A 13,596-nucleotide genomic window follows, 5' to 3' on the forward strand; every position below is an offset into this window, starting at 1 on the left:
CTGAGATAAATTATTGAATATAATTACGTCACAGCACTCCCTTGATTCAGTCCTCTCTCTGGCTCCCCAGAGCACTTTGAGTAAAAACCAAACTCTTCATCATGGCTCCTTCTCACCACTACATCTTCCCCCTCAGTTCCCTACATCCCCTCTCTCACTGGGCTCCAGTCACCCTGGCATCCTTTCTGCCCCTTTGATGGCCCCTGTTTTCCACCACAAGGCTAGGTAAACTGCAGTTCTCCCTGCTGGGCAGGTGTTTTCCCCTGGTTTCTAGCAGGGCTGGCCACTTATCATTGTCCTCAGAAAGGCTGTCCCTGACCTTTGCCACTTCTCTTGGGCTCTAGGCAATATGTGCCAAATCATGTTGTTTATTTCCCTGAGGGCATTTACAGCAACCTTTAAGTGCTTTTATATTTTCTGATGTGTTTATTGTCTGTCATTCACCTACTATGAAATAAGCTCTCTGAGTGCAGGGACCCTCTGCCTAGAAGAATGCCTGGTACATAGCAGGCCCTCCATTAGTACTTGCGGAATCACTGAGTGAATGAAATGAAGAGCACTTCCTCCCACAAGAAAGGGACCTCTCCCTCCCTCCACTGATGCTCCACAGGGCTCTTCATTTTTGCCTCTGTTGCAGCACCTAGTGGTCAAAATACTTTTGACTGCAGATGGCAGAAACTGACCAAAAAAGGGGAGGGGGGACCACCATGGAGGTCTCTGTGAGGAAGAACTTGGAGAGCACTCTCCAGCAGCTCTCCTTGTCACTTTAATAGCCCCATTCCTGTCGCTGGAGGTTCAGGGGACTAGGGGTTGTCTTCAGATTTGACAGGTTTGGGGATTTGCTGGCCACAGCATGACTTACTGAAACCTCTCTTCCCTGCTGTTTCACTGATTTTCATTGGCTCTGTGGGCTGGAAGTCAAGGCCAGAGAAAGAGATGCTGTTGAGTCCTGGTCCTTGAATTGGTCCGCTTTGTCATTTTTGTCTCCTAGCAATGGGCAGAGAAGTTCTTCTCATCATCCCCACATCCCCTACTCCCCACCCCACCCCGAGCAATCATGGCTTCCCCCTTGGCCTCTGCCTCCTTGGGCCCCTTTTGGATGGCCACTTGCAAAGGTGAGGTACAGTCCATTGGCCTCCTGCCCACAAGCAACCTAGACCCCCATGAGATGGCACCTAACAGCATTGACAGTGATCACCTTGGTCAGGCACCAGTACAGCAGTCTTTACCCAGGTCTCTGTCCCTTTCCTTTGCTGGCAGAGGGCTGAACTTTGCAAGCTGGCAAGGTACATGTCTGTGTGTCTGCTTCTCAGGTGTCTTGGGATGCTTTCCAGCCAACAATGGGGAAGTTCTCACTGCCTCGCACCTCCTGGTGACTCGGTCACTTCTGCAGGTTGAGGGTTGTTCTGTCACGTGCAACTGCCCAGGTCCAGCCAACGCTACTAGCACAAAAACCAAATTTATTTACCCAAAGAAGGTGGATGGGTGGGAATGAGGGGAAGGAGAGACTATGTGCTGGGCAGATGAAATTCCATGGCCATTATAGTCCAATCGCATAGCTCGTATAGCCCTCTGCTGGCATTTCTGTTGCTTGTAATGGGCAGCCTGAGCTTTAGTGGAGTGAGACATCCTGATGGAAAGCACTAATGTTTGATCATATTTTTTATATATGACCCCACAGCCCACATAGTTCAATGCCCCGGTCATGGTAAGTGTGAAACTCCCTATTTGTTGAAGGAAAAGAGGGACTAAGAGAAGGGTTGTTTTGACTCTTTTGAAAGTGGTCACATCTGACTTCTTTTTGTTCTGTCAGCTCTGTCTCAGTTGTGTGTGTATGTGTGTGCATATGTGCATTTGTATATGTATTGATGGGGTTTATCCCTCTCAGTTTTATTGAGATATAATTGACATATAATATTGCATAGGTTTAAGGTGTACAAAATGACGATACAAAATGATGATTTGATCATGTGTTGCAAAATGATTACCACAATTAAGTTTAGTTAACATCCATCACCTTGCATAGTTGCACATTTTCTACTTTATAATGAGAACTTTTAAGATCGACTTTTTAAAAAGAAATCCTGCCATTTGCGACAACATAGATGGACCTAGAGGCTGTTTTGCTAAGTGAAATAAGCCAGGCGGAGAAAGACAAGTGCCATATGATTTAACTTGTATGTGGAATCTAAAACAAAATAAAATAACAAAACAGCAGTAGACTCATAGACACTGGGAAGGGACTGGAGTTGACATGGGGGAGGGTTTGGGGTGGGTGGGTGAAACAGGTTGAAGGGAATAAAGAAGCACAAAATCTCAATCACAATATAAATCAGTCATGGGGATGAAAGTACATCATAGAGAATATAGTCAACAGTTGGGTAACATCTTTCTATGTTGACAGATAGTCACTGCACGAGTTAGGGTGAGGATTTAATAATGTGTATAACTGTTGAATCACTATGTTGTATACTTGAAGCCAATAAAATATTGTATATCAGCTATACTTCAATTAGAAATTAATTAAAAATAATAAACATATCAATAGAAAAAAAGAAGACCTACTCTTTTAGCTACTTTCTGCATTGATGTTTAGTTTGTACTCTTCCTAAGATCTGATCATGCCAATTCCCTCCTTGAATGTGGTGAGTGGTGTCCATGAGCTTGTGTTTACAGTCCCCAAGCACCTTAACTTGCTTTTTAGGGTCGCGCACCTTCCAGCCCCATCTCCTGCCATATGCTCTTGGAGACCATGAACTCTGTCCATGCCAGATTAAGAGGCCTGACCAGGAGTAACCACGTATGTGCTAGGGAGACAGGGACCATGGGATTAGGCAGAGTAGGGTGAGGGCCTCTGGAGAAAAAGCAGAGCAAGATAATTACAGTCAGAACAATGTAACAATATGCAAAGAAGTCCCTACCAAAACTCTGTGTTAAGCATTATGCAAAGTCAGAGTCACACTAATTCTCTAGGGTAAAGATTTGTATACATGACTAGGAATATAGACACTCTTCAGTGAAATCGCTTAAAGCTCAAAAGACCAGGAGCAACTTGGCCTGGAATGTTTGAGCGTTCTGCAGATAAAGAAAAGTATCTCAGCATAAACCATCACTTTATTGTATCAATTACATCATGACAATGTAAAATTTACCTTATCCTGCTAAAAGGCCCAGTTTATTTTAATTGTAACTATGTGCTATTTTCCCTTCTCTAATCGTAATCAAGTAATCTGCAACATAGGCAAAAGACTACTTTGGTAAGCAATCTCAACTATAAACAACCCAAGCAAACAGACAACAACCCAGCCCACCTTGGGGGCAGGGCAGGCGGTCTTACAAGTCTGCACCCCTAACCCTGTACCCTCATTCCTGAAAATGCTCAACCGCGCAATAAAACCTCTAGGCAATGAGCCAAGCACAGACTCTGTTGTCCCCTCCTGGCGTGAGCTGGGAGCTCTGTCCTCTCACTTTACCTCTAAATAAAAGCCTGTACCTTGCTCTCCTACCTTGAGTGTTTGTGAAGCTCATTTTTCGGCTTTGTGAACAAGAACCCCGGCATCACTAGCATGCCACAGGGTCTTGGACACGCACTGACCCCCTCTGGCTAGAATGCCTTCCCTTCTGCCTGGGCATGGTGGACTGCTGCTCATTTCTCAGAGCTCACCTTGGGGGTTTCATCTTCTGTGCAGCGTCACTTGATTCCTACCAGGAAGAGTTAATGGCTGGGTCCTCCTTTCTGAAGTGGGACATTAGCCTCTTTTACGCTCCACTCTAATGGTTGCGTGCTTGCCGATCCCCTAGGCATTTGGCCCTGTGTGGCCTCTCTGTTCCCACAACACACACTGCCCACCTTTTTTCACCCTGCCCTACATCTTCAATACATGAACTCTCACTGCTTGCTTATCATAAATTGCGTGTAGCTTAGCCTCCCAGTGCCCAGTGCCTGATAAGGCTTCCAAAAATATTAGCTGGTGAACTGAGACCAGGCACCTCATTCTAAAGAGACTTTAGGTTTTGTGTTTGTTTTGAACATGGATGTGCCTTTCTTGGTTCATGTTGGGAACCTCAGCACCTTGAGAACTGAGTGAGGAACAAACCAGTGCCTGGCTCGGGACCAGGCCCCGTCTCCAGACCTTGGTTTGGTTTCCCTCACTGTATCATGGAAGACAGCAAGCACTAAGGACAGGGTGCTCTTGACCACCCCCTACCCCTCACCCCAGGCTGCATGTATTGAGTCTGGATGGGCGGGAGGAGCTGGAGGGCTGAAAAACCCCTGGTTCCTCCTTCTCCTATAATCTGGAGCAGGGGCAGGATTGCCAGTCCAGACTGTCCACTCCCAGAGGCAAGCTCAAAACGTGCCCTCCAGACCCCAGTATTCCTAGGGACCCGCACCAGCTCCATAACTATTTGTGGCATGGTATTATGAATGTATGAATGAATAGTGTTCTTGTGTTCTATATTCCTCCTTTTGCAAGTGTTGCAGAAGAAGGAAAGAGCTGGAAAAAGAGGAGGGGTCTCTAGGAAAATGGGCCAGCAGGCTGCAGTGGGAGCTTGTCCTCCACACCCCCAGTTCCTGCTCACAGGAATAGAAGTTGTTTCCTTGGTGGCAGTGATGTTGGAGAGCCTGCGTACTTTGAGGTGGGGAAAACCCCTAAATGTGAAAAAACCATTTTTCTTGGCTTTGTTTAGGCCGGGCAAGTGGGCAAGTGTATTCTCAATGGCACCCACCCTCTCTCGCAGGGTAGTTGATTGAATCATGTAAATGGTCTATGCAGAGAGGAGGGATGAAACAAAACTCCCTAAACCTAAGCTGTATTCCCTCAGGCCACAGCGGAGCCCTAGCCCTGGCTTCCTCTTCATAAATATTCACGTGACCCGAGAGGCTGAGGACTCACACCCTCACACCCTCGAACCCCTCGCCCTCCCAGCCTCCTGCTCCCGCCCCCTCCCACCGCCCGCAGCCCCGCAGCCCCGCAGCCCCGCAGCCCCCCGCAGCAGCCACAGGGGGAACCAAAGAGACAGAAGCCTTCCCAGCTGCCCGGACCACAGACGCCAACAACCCCCCGCCCCCCACCACACGCCCGCCCGCCCGCGCCCCGCACGCTAGCCCACGACCGAGCGGCGGCGGCAGCAGCAGGCTGCAGGCGGCGGCGACTCGCACCGGCGTGCTCCTGGCAGCGCTCGCCATCCCAGGTGACTTGGACTCGCCAGATCGGCTGGCCCCGGGTCCCCCGCCCCAGCTCCCGCTCGCGCCCCGGGCCCAGGTTCCGGGTCCCACCCGCCCTCCTGCTCTCTCCCGCCTTTCCGCTCCCCAGCTCGCGGGAAGGGAGGTCGCGGCAGCGGCCTGGCGGCACCGGCGACCGTGGCGACAGCGGCAACAGTGGCGGCGGCGGTGGCGGCAGCGGCGGCGGCGGCGGCGGAGGCTGCGGCGGCGACCGTGGCGGAGGCGGTGGCAGAGGCCTCCGTGGCAGAGGCGGAAGCAGAGGTGGAGGCTGAAGTGGAGGCCGAGGCCTCAGTAGAGGAGGCAGTGGCGGAGGCCAACCTGCGGGAGGCAGCGGCCTCCCTGGCAGGGGAGGAGGCGGAGGCCGCCCTGGCGGCCGCGGCCGCGGCTGTGGCCGAGGCCAGCGCAGCCGAAGCAGGCTCTGCAGCAGAGGTTGCGGCGCCCCCCTTGGGGGAGGGGGAGGCGGATGCGGATGCGGATGCGGATGTAGGGGTGGCGGCGGCTGCAGATGCAGATGCGGAGACGGGCGGGGGCTCCGAGGGGAACCCAGACTTTCCTATGGCCTCACTGTACGTGGGCGACCTGCACCCTGAGGTGACAGAGGCAATGCTGTACGAGAAGTTCAGCCCGGCCGGGCCCATCCTCTCCATCCGCATCTGCAGGGACAAGATTACCCGCCGCTCGCTGGGCTACGCGTATGTCAACTACCAGCAACCAGTGGACGCCAAGCGGGCCCTGGAGACCCTGAACTTCGATGTCATCAAGGGCAGGCCAGTGCGCATCATGTGGTCGCAGCGGGACCCATCGCTCCGCAAGAGCGGGGTGGGCAACGTCTTCATCAAGAACCTGGGCAAGACCATCGACAACAAGGCGCTGTACAACATCTTCTCGGCGTTTGGCAACATCCTCTCCTGCAAAGTGGCCTGCGACGAAAAGGGGCCCAAGGGCTACGGGTTTGTGCACTTCCAGAAACAGGAATCAGCCGAGCGGGCCATCGACGCGATGAATGGAATGTTCCTGAACTACCGCAAAATTTTCGTTGGGAGGTTCAAATCGCACAAAGAACGAGAGGCGGAAAGGGGAGCCTGGGCCAGGCAGTCCACCAGTGCTGACGTCAAGGATTTCGAGGAAGACACTGACGAGGAGGCCACCTTGCGATGAAGACATCTCGGGAGCGGGCCAGCCAGCAGAGCCAACCCTTGGCTCCCACCCGGTTTACAACCCTCCCTTTGACCCCTTAACCCACCAGCAGTGTATTGTATTGGGAGTGCAGGTCTCTCTCTCTGTCTCCCCACCCCTTTCCTCTCTCTCTCTCTTCCAGTCTCCACCCCTCCCTCTTTCTCTTCTCCCCTTCCCTCCTCTGGCTTCCCCTCTTCTCCCCTCCCCTCCCTTTCTCCCCCCTCCCCTTCCCTCCCCTCCCTTCCCACCACTCCCCTCCCTTCTTCCCCTCTCCTGTCTTCTCCCTTCCCTTCCCTTTACCCCAACCCGTCAAGGGCGTTGTGAATAACCTTGCTAATCTGTGCCACTTGATAGGTTACAGGCTGCCTCTTCTCCTTGTGGTTTGGTTTAAAAGCACTTTCATTCTCGCTTTGTTTACTACACAGGTGATAACAATTTCATGGTAGAAACATCAATAAGGAGAAGGAAATCAGATGAGGCAAAACCAAGAAAGCAGTTACTCCCCGTGATCCTACCACCCAGAGACAACCACTTTTACCTTTTTGGTGTGCTGTTTTTCCAGGCTCTCCTCTCTGCCCTTCCTCACCACCACCCCACCTTCCCTTTTAACACACTGTTATAGAATGGTTCCTGTATGTGCTGTTTCTTAACCTGCTTTCAGAAACTAAAACCAAACAAAAATCAACCCACTGAACTTCTTTCCATGTTATTCAACAGGCTTCCGAAACGTCATTTTCAGTGCCTGCCGAGTGTATCCATGGACCTTAACATTTCTGTAATCATTCCCGCACTGTTGGACATTCAGGTGGTGCCTAGTTCTCTCCCTGTGTTTAAACCCAACACTGCGTACTCTGATGAGTGAACCCTTCCCTGTCAAGCCAAATCTCCGCTAGCATACTGGATGGCCTTCTTAATTATGGACTTGCAGGATCCACATGTGGACATTTTAAAGACATTTCCTGTGTGTTGCCAAATGGCCCCTTCATAAGCATTGTACCAATTTGCATTCATGCCAGCCAGCACAGCTAGTAAAAAGAGTATGTCCATTTTCCCTGCATAGTCTCCTAGTCACTGTAATTGACTCTGTGTGTGTGTGTGTGTGTGTGTGTGTGTGTGTGTGTGCGTGCGCACGCGTGCCAGCCTCGTGGGCTGCAAATGGCATTTTGCTGTCCTTGATTGTTTTCCTGGATTTAAATACTGTTTATTACCTCCTTCCCCTGTGTCCACTTACTGCCCTTTTCCCCATGGTCAGAAAAATAATTCAGCTTCATCGCAGCAAAAACATCACAAAGCAGACAAGTTAACAGAAGAATGCCTCCAGTATTCCACCCTAATGACTATAACTTTCTGAATCATTTTCATCTGCACCTGCCAGTATTTTTCATGTGATATATATGTGAATTTTAATGTATATATTGTTTGAATATCTGCTTTTTCACACATGAATATATAATATATAGGGATATTGTTGTATAGATAGATATTCTTGAACTTCTTTTCATTTCATTAAATATTCTTCTAAAATAGTTTTCATGGCTGTTTAGTTTTCCAGCGGATGGGCTAAATAGTGGAATAGATGGATATTTTATGCATATATATCCATATTTAGATATAAGTATGGGAATAGTTGTTTTCCTTACTTCCTCATTGTTGAATATTTGTATGTTTTCTGTTATTTTTTCCTTATCCAACTCAAGCTTCTAATAATATTAGTGCACAAACCTTAGTTGCATTCAAGGTCATTTCCCGAACAAACATTGCTAAAAGAAAAATTAAAGTGTCGAAGGTTGGAAGGTTTTAAATCTTTTTTGTTGTTTAGTTATTAAATGACTGCCCACAAAAATCAGTTTACCCTCATCAAGTACATAAATAATGTGAGAGGACTTGGAAACTTGCTTACTTTTCTGGACTTGGTATTTCAATAATTTCTGCACTCTCCCAATATTTTATTAGGGGAACTGTAGCTTTTTTTATTTTAAACATTTATTTTTATAAAAATAGTACAGTATCATAGTAGACACTTTTGAACAATAAGGAAAAAAATCTTAAATCACTTTTAATTCTATCACTTGACAAAAAATATGAAACACATGAAACATGTACATTAAAAACTAATATATTCAAAAATGTAACATGAATTTTTTCATTATGGGAGACTTTCACTGTAATTGTTCTTTCTCATCTTTCCAAATTATTAAATATGCTCTAATTTTGTCTTTACTTATGTTCCATCTTATGGATGAACTATAATTTCTAGAATTCAGCTCCTTGGTATACATTAAATTGTTCTGGATTTTTCCCAGTATGATTAATTCAACAGGGAACACATTTGTAACTCAATATTTGGTGACATTGAGATATTTAATTGCCTTATATATCTTGCCAGTCTGTTGCCAAATGCTTCTACCATGAAGCTTATGACCATTAACAGTACAAAAGAGTATATTTCACTGCTCATCTTCTCAGATTAGTATTTTTTTGTTATGAGAAATGGGTTAGGCTTGTGGATTTTTTCTTTTATTATTTAACTTTACAAGTACATTGCTTGATAAGGATGATACACATATTAAATATACACAACAACCACTTTAAAGATATTATTTTTTGCCTTTACAGGTTTTTTCCTATTTTTCCATAAAGTTTAAAACAAATATAGGATCACAATTTATTCTGTCAAAATTTCATTTCCAATATATTGTAAATACATCGAAAACATCTTTGGCCATTTAATATTCTCCCACAACTCACTATCATTGTATAGGTGGATCAGAATTTTTTTTAAAGTGTTCTTTACTTTGGACTTTAGTTTCTAAATTTTCCCCATTAAACTAAAATCTGTGGTGAATAATTTTGCCACAGAATTATTGTATTTTCATAAATGCAAAGAACTGGAATTGAAAAGTAGAAGCCTTAAAAAGACTTTAATGTACCATCAAGTGTCCTGGATATACCAATTTGCATTTCCACTGATATGTTGGAGGAATGCTCATTTTACTGCACAAATTTCTCCCTGGATATTATAAACTTTATTTTATGCTGACAAAATGCTACCAAAAATAGCTAATTTTTTCTTTTCCTTTTCCAACTTTTAAAAAATGTTTTGCTTGTTATTCAGGGAATATAAATTCACTAAAAAAAATCACATGGCATTGTTAGGCAAAATAAAGAAAATAAAAGCATTGCTAACACAAATAAAAAATTTTATGTATACATATGTGTATATATGATATTGCATTTTATAATACATAATGATTACATATATATATTATATGTAAGATATATCACACTTTACACCTTTATATTGTTTCAAAATATTTAGTAATAAACCTTGGATATATTTTCATGTTTATTTTTTCACATTATTTACAATGACCTTTGAACCTATTGTGTATATGGATCAATTTGTTCTTTAATTCCTACATTGTTATTTTCTTTGGTTCCAATTCTCTTTTAATTTAAAACCACTATATTTGTTACTTTTTACCTAAATTTACAGTCACATCCATAATTTTTTCTATAGCAAGCACTTTGAGAGGAAAAAAGCAGAAGAAAGTAGAATATTTCCCAGACTACACCTTATGGTCAAATTTCCACTTATAAAGTTATGTCAACTTACAGTATTATTGTTATTTTCAGTATAAATGTGTACCCAGTTATTTGCACGGGGCTCTGAATTTGGTATTAGAATTTATATTAAACTTTTCTATGTTTTCAGTGGATAAAACAGAATTCATAGTTTAAAATTTTACTTGTAATTCCATTTTTTTCTTTTTGCTTCTGTTTTCTAGGCATACAAATCCTAGAAAATTCATAATGTATTGTTAAACAGGTTGTATAAAATGGAACATAACTATAATCCTACTACTGAGTAGATACCACATGTAAATTTAGTTATATAATCATTCACTTGACACTTATATATGCATAGACTTAGGTGCATATACCTATATCTACATATCCAATACTTGTTGTTTTCCTAAAATGCCTTATTGACATATATCCATGTCACTTAATATTACACAATACTATTTGCAGTACTTACATAGTATATTAAGGTACGTATAGGTCATCATTTTTATAAACCAGCTGAATTACATAGTGGATTTTTGTTTCCATGTTAAATCAAACCTATGGGAGGACTATTTTTACAGTCATATATTCACACATTCAGAAGAGTTTATTTATCATACATTTATTCAAAGTTTAATTACGAAGTAAATCATCACGCTGTCATGAACACTGTGAGATCTTTTCCACTTTAACCCTCCACAATCCATCTCTAGTTTACAGTTTTGTTCACTTTTTTGCACTGTTATATTCACTTGTAATTCTTTTTAAAGTGTGGGGTAAACATGTTTCAAAAGGCAAATCATTTTTCTATTTATTTTTAAAACATGATTTGAAATTGTTTGAGTCAGAATATAATCAATTTGTGTCAGGCATTGTTATAAGTGCTTCTCATGTAATAACTAATTTAATCCTCAGAAAAACACCTATGTTATATATAATATTATTTTCCCCAGTTTACAGATAAGGTGACTGAGACATAGAGAAGCCAGGTTGTAGTCCAAAGTCATACAGGTAACAATCGACTAGAATATGAACCCATGCAGTATAGATTCATAGTCTGTGCTGTTAACTACTGAAGTGTAGTTTTGAAAAAACATGACTGTCCATAATGTTCCTTATGTTTCCAAATCCCTTTTTCTTATGCATATGTAAGCATATTTTAACAAAAAATACATTCAAATAAATTTTCCTTAAGGGTTTTACTTAGTAAAACACATCTTTAAAAAAGTGGATAATGTCATCAAAATGATGATGCAGGTTGTGCTCCTTTTTCGTCCTACTCTCAAGAAGACCAACTAGCAACTGTCCATAGATACGACATCTTTAAGAAGATACCAGAATCCGAAAGTGAGGCTAAACCTCCCCTTTGCCCCACAGAGACCAAGAAAGACCCCATTAGATGGGTAGGAGGAGGGACTACAATGTGACAGTATCACCCCTCCCCCAGGCTGACATGGAGCCACACCAAAAGGGTCCCCTGTGGTATGGTTTCTCCAGGGGTGAAGGAGAACCCAAGATCGACATCCAGGCTTCCCCAGTGTTGTAGAACACTTCCTAGTAAGCCCACTTCGGTGTTATCCCACAAGGAGTACTGAGAGAATCTGTGGGACTCTACAACTAGAGATCAAGTAGAGACAGAGGAGATGAGAGGGTTTTATAGCAATCAGTGCTCAGATCTTTGCAGACCTCAATCCTGCTTGCAGTGGCTTCAGAGCAGAGATCCCAGCCAGTGACTCTGCCCATCTGCAGAGCTGAGGCAGTGACCTATCTGGCCTGGGAGTTCGATTTTGGCAGTTATGCCTGATATGGATCCCCAGTCAACAGACCTTACTCACCAGGGAGCCCATCCTACTGCTCCACCGAAGGAGGGAAGCAAAGTTGCAGCCCTTTCTAACTGCTAAGGGTAGCCTAGAGTCATGCCCATCAAGAAACCTATTCAGAGAACACTGGCAGCTGTGGAACCTATCCTCCAGCCCTGCTTGGGGAAGGACGTGAGGCAGAAACGTTGTCCAACTGCTGAAAACAGCCTTTCACCCCACATAACCAGAGAGCCTGAACAGTGAACCTAGGCAGGATCAGAGCCTAGCTCATGGTATTCTGAGCTGTGAAACCCAGCCTACAACCCCACCCAATTTTCTAACATAACCTGTGGCCCTACTCAGGCAGGGAACCCAGCCAGTGATCCTGCCCAGTTACAGAGCATGAACCACATGCTCAGCTGACTACAAAGCATTTTGCCTGGTCTCTGGCCCATCCAATCATACGATGCAGCTGGACACCCCTCCTGACTAGACAGCCTAGCCGGCGACCTTGTGCAACAGTCAGTGACTTACCTGATTGTGAAGATGTGCCTGTGGCCCCAACTGGACCTGGAGTCAAGCCAGCAACACCATCTGATCTGGAAGCACAGCTCAAAACTCCACCTATCCAGGACAGATAGTGGAGCCCAGCCTACATCCCTGCCCACTCATGGAATACAACCCTTGGCACCACCCTACCTATGAACATAGCCTGTAACCTCACCTGACCAGAGGTGACTACAGAACTCAGCTCATGGTCCCACATAACCACATAACATGGGCAGTGGCTGCACCCAACTAGAGACCCCAGAGGCAATCCACACCTGCCCAGATATGCTACCAGCCAAGCTGACTTGTGAAGGTCTTTCCTTGCTCAAGAAAATATTGAAGAGGAGACCACTCACTCAGATAAGCAGATACTAATGCAAAGAGTCAAGGATCATGAAGAATCAAGTAATGGTTACAACAACAAAGGAAACTAATAAAGGTCCAATAACTGACCTTAAAGAAATGGAGATGCATGTGTGAACTGTCAGACAAATAACTCAGAGTAATAAAGAAGTTCTGTGAATTACAAGAACACAAAAACACATGAAATTAGGAGCACAATGAATGAACAAAATGAGAAGTTCACCAAAGAAATAGACACCACCAAAAAGAAACAAACAAATATTAGAGCTGAAGAATACAACGACTGAACTGAAGATTTCAATAGAGAGCTTGAACAGCAGGGTCAATCAAGCAGAAGAAAGAATCAAAGACACAGAATGAGAGCCCAGAGATAAACCCAACTACATAAGTCAACTACTATTTGACAAGGGTACCAAAAGCACACAATGGGGAAAAGATTGTCTATTCAATAAATGGTGTTAGGAAACTGGATATTCATATGCAAAAATAAATGAAAGTGAACTCCTATCTTACACTGTTCAAAAATTACCTTGAAATATAAGGCTGGAAAGTGTAAAAATTCTAGAATAAAACAAGGGAAAAGATCCTTGATATTGACCCTGGCATTTATATTTTGGGCATAACACCAAATACACAGGCAACCAAAACAAATATAGACAAGTATATATCAAACTAAAAAGTTGCTGTAGCAAAGAAAATCAAGAGTGAAAAGGCAACATGCTGAATGGAAGAAAATACTTGCAAACAATATATATAAATTTCCATAATACACAAGGAACTCATACATCTCAATATAAAAAGATAAATTAAAAAGTGGGCAAAGAACCTGAACAGATATTTCTCCAAAGAAGATATTCAAGTATCCAACAGATACATAAAAATGTGGTCAACATTACTAATCATCAGGGAAATGCA

The 13,596-nt window shown here is 44.0% G+C and overlaps 1 protein-coding gene across 1 annotated transcript; it reads left to right on the forward strand.

Moving 5' to 3' along the window:
• The first annotated feature begins 5,203 nt into the window (after positions 1 to 5,203).
• Positions 5,204 to 9,585, forward strand: PABPC1L2B (poly(A) binding protein cytoplasmic 1 like 2B). The gene has a single exon (XM_073227669.1). It carries the CDS (start codon positions 5,780 to 5,782, stop codon positions 6,380 to 6,382), a length of 603 nt encoding a protein of 200 aa, XP_073083770.1. The 5' UTR covers positions 5,204 to 5,779; the 3' UTR covers positions 6,383 to 9,585.
• The last annotated feature ends 4,011 nt before the right edge of the window (positions 9,586 to 13,596 follow it).

Source organism: Manis javanica, chromosome X (assembly GCF_040802235.1).
Source record: "Manis javanica isolate MJ-LG chromosome X, MJ_LKY, whole genome shotgun sequence".
NCBI lineage: Eukaryota > Metazoa > Chordata > Mammalia > Pholidota > Manidae > Manis > Manis javanica.

Coding starts and splice junctions, on each gene's coding strand:
- PABPC1L2B (XM_073227669.1), top strand. CDS start 5,780: ATGGCCTCACTGTACGTGGGCGACCTGCACCCTGAGGTGACAGAGGCA.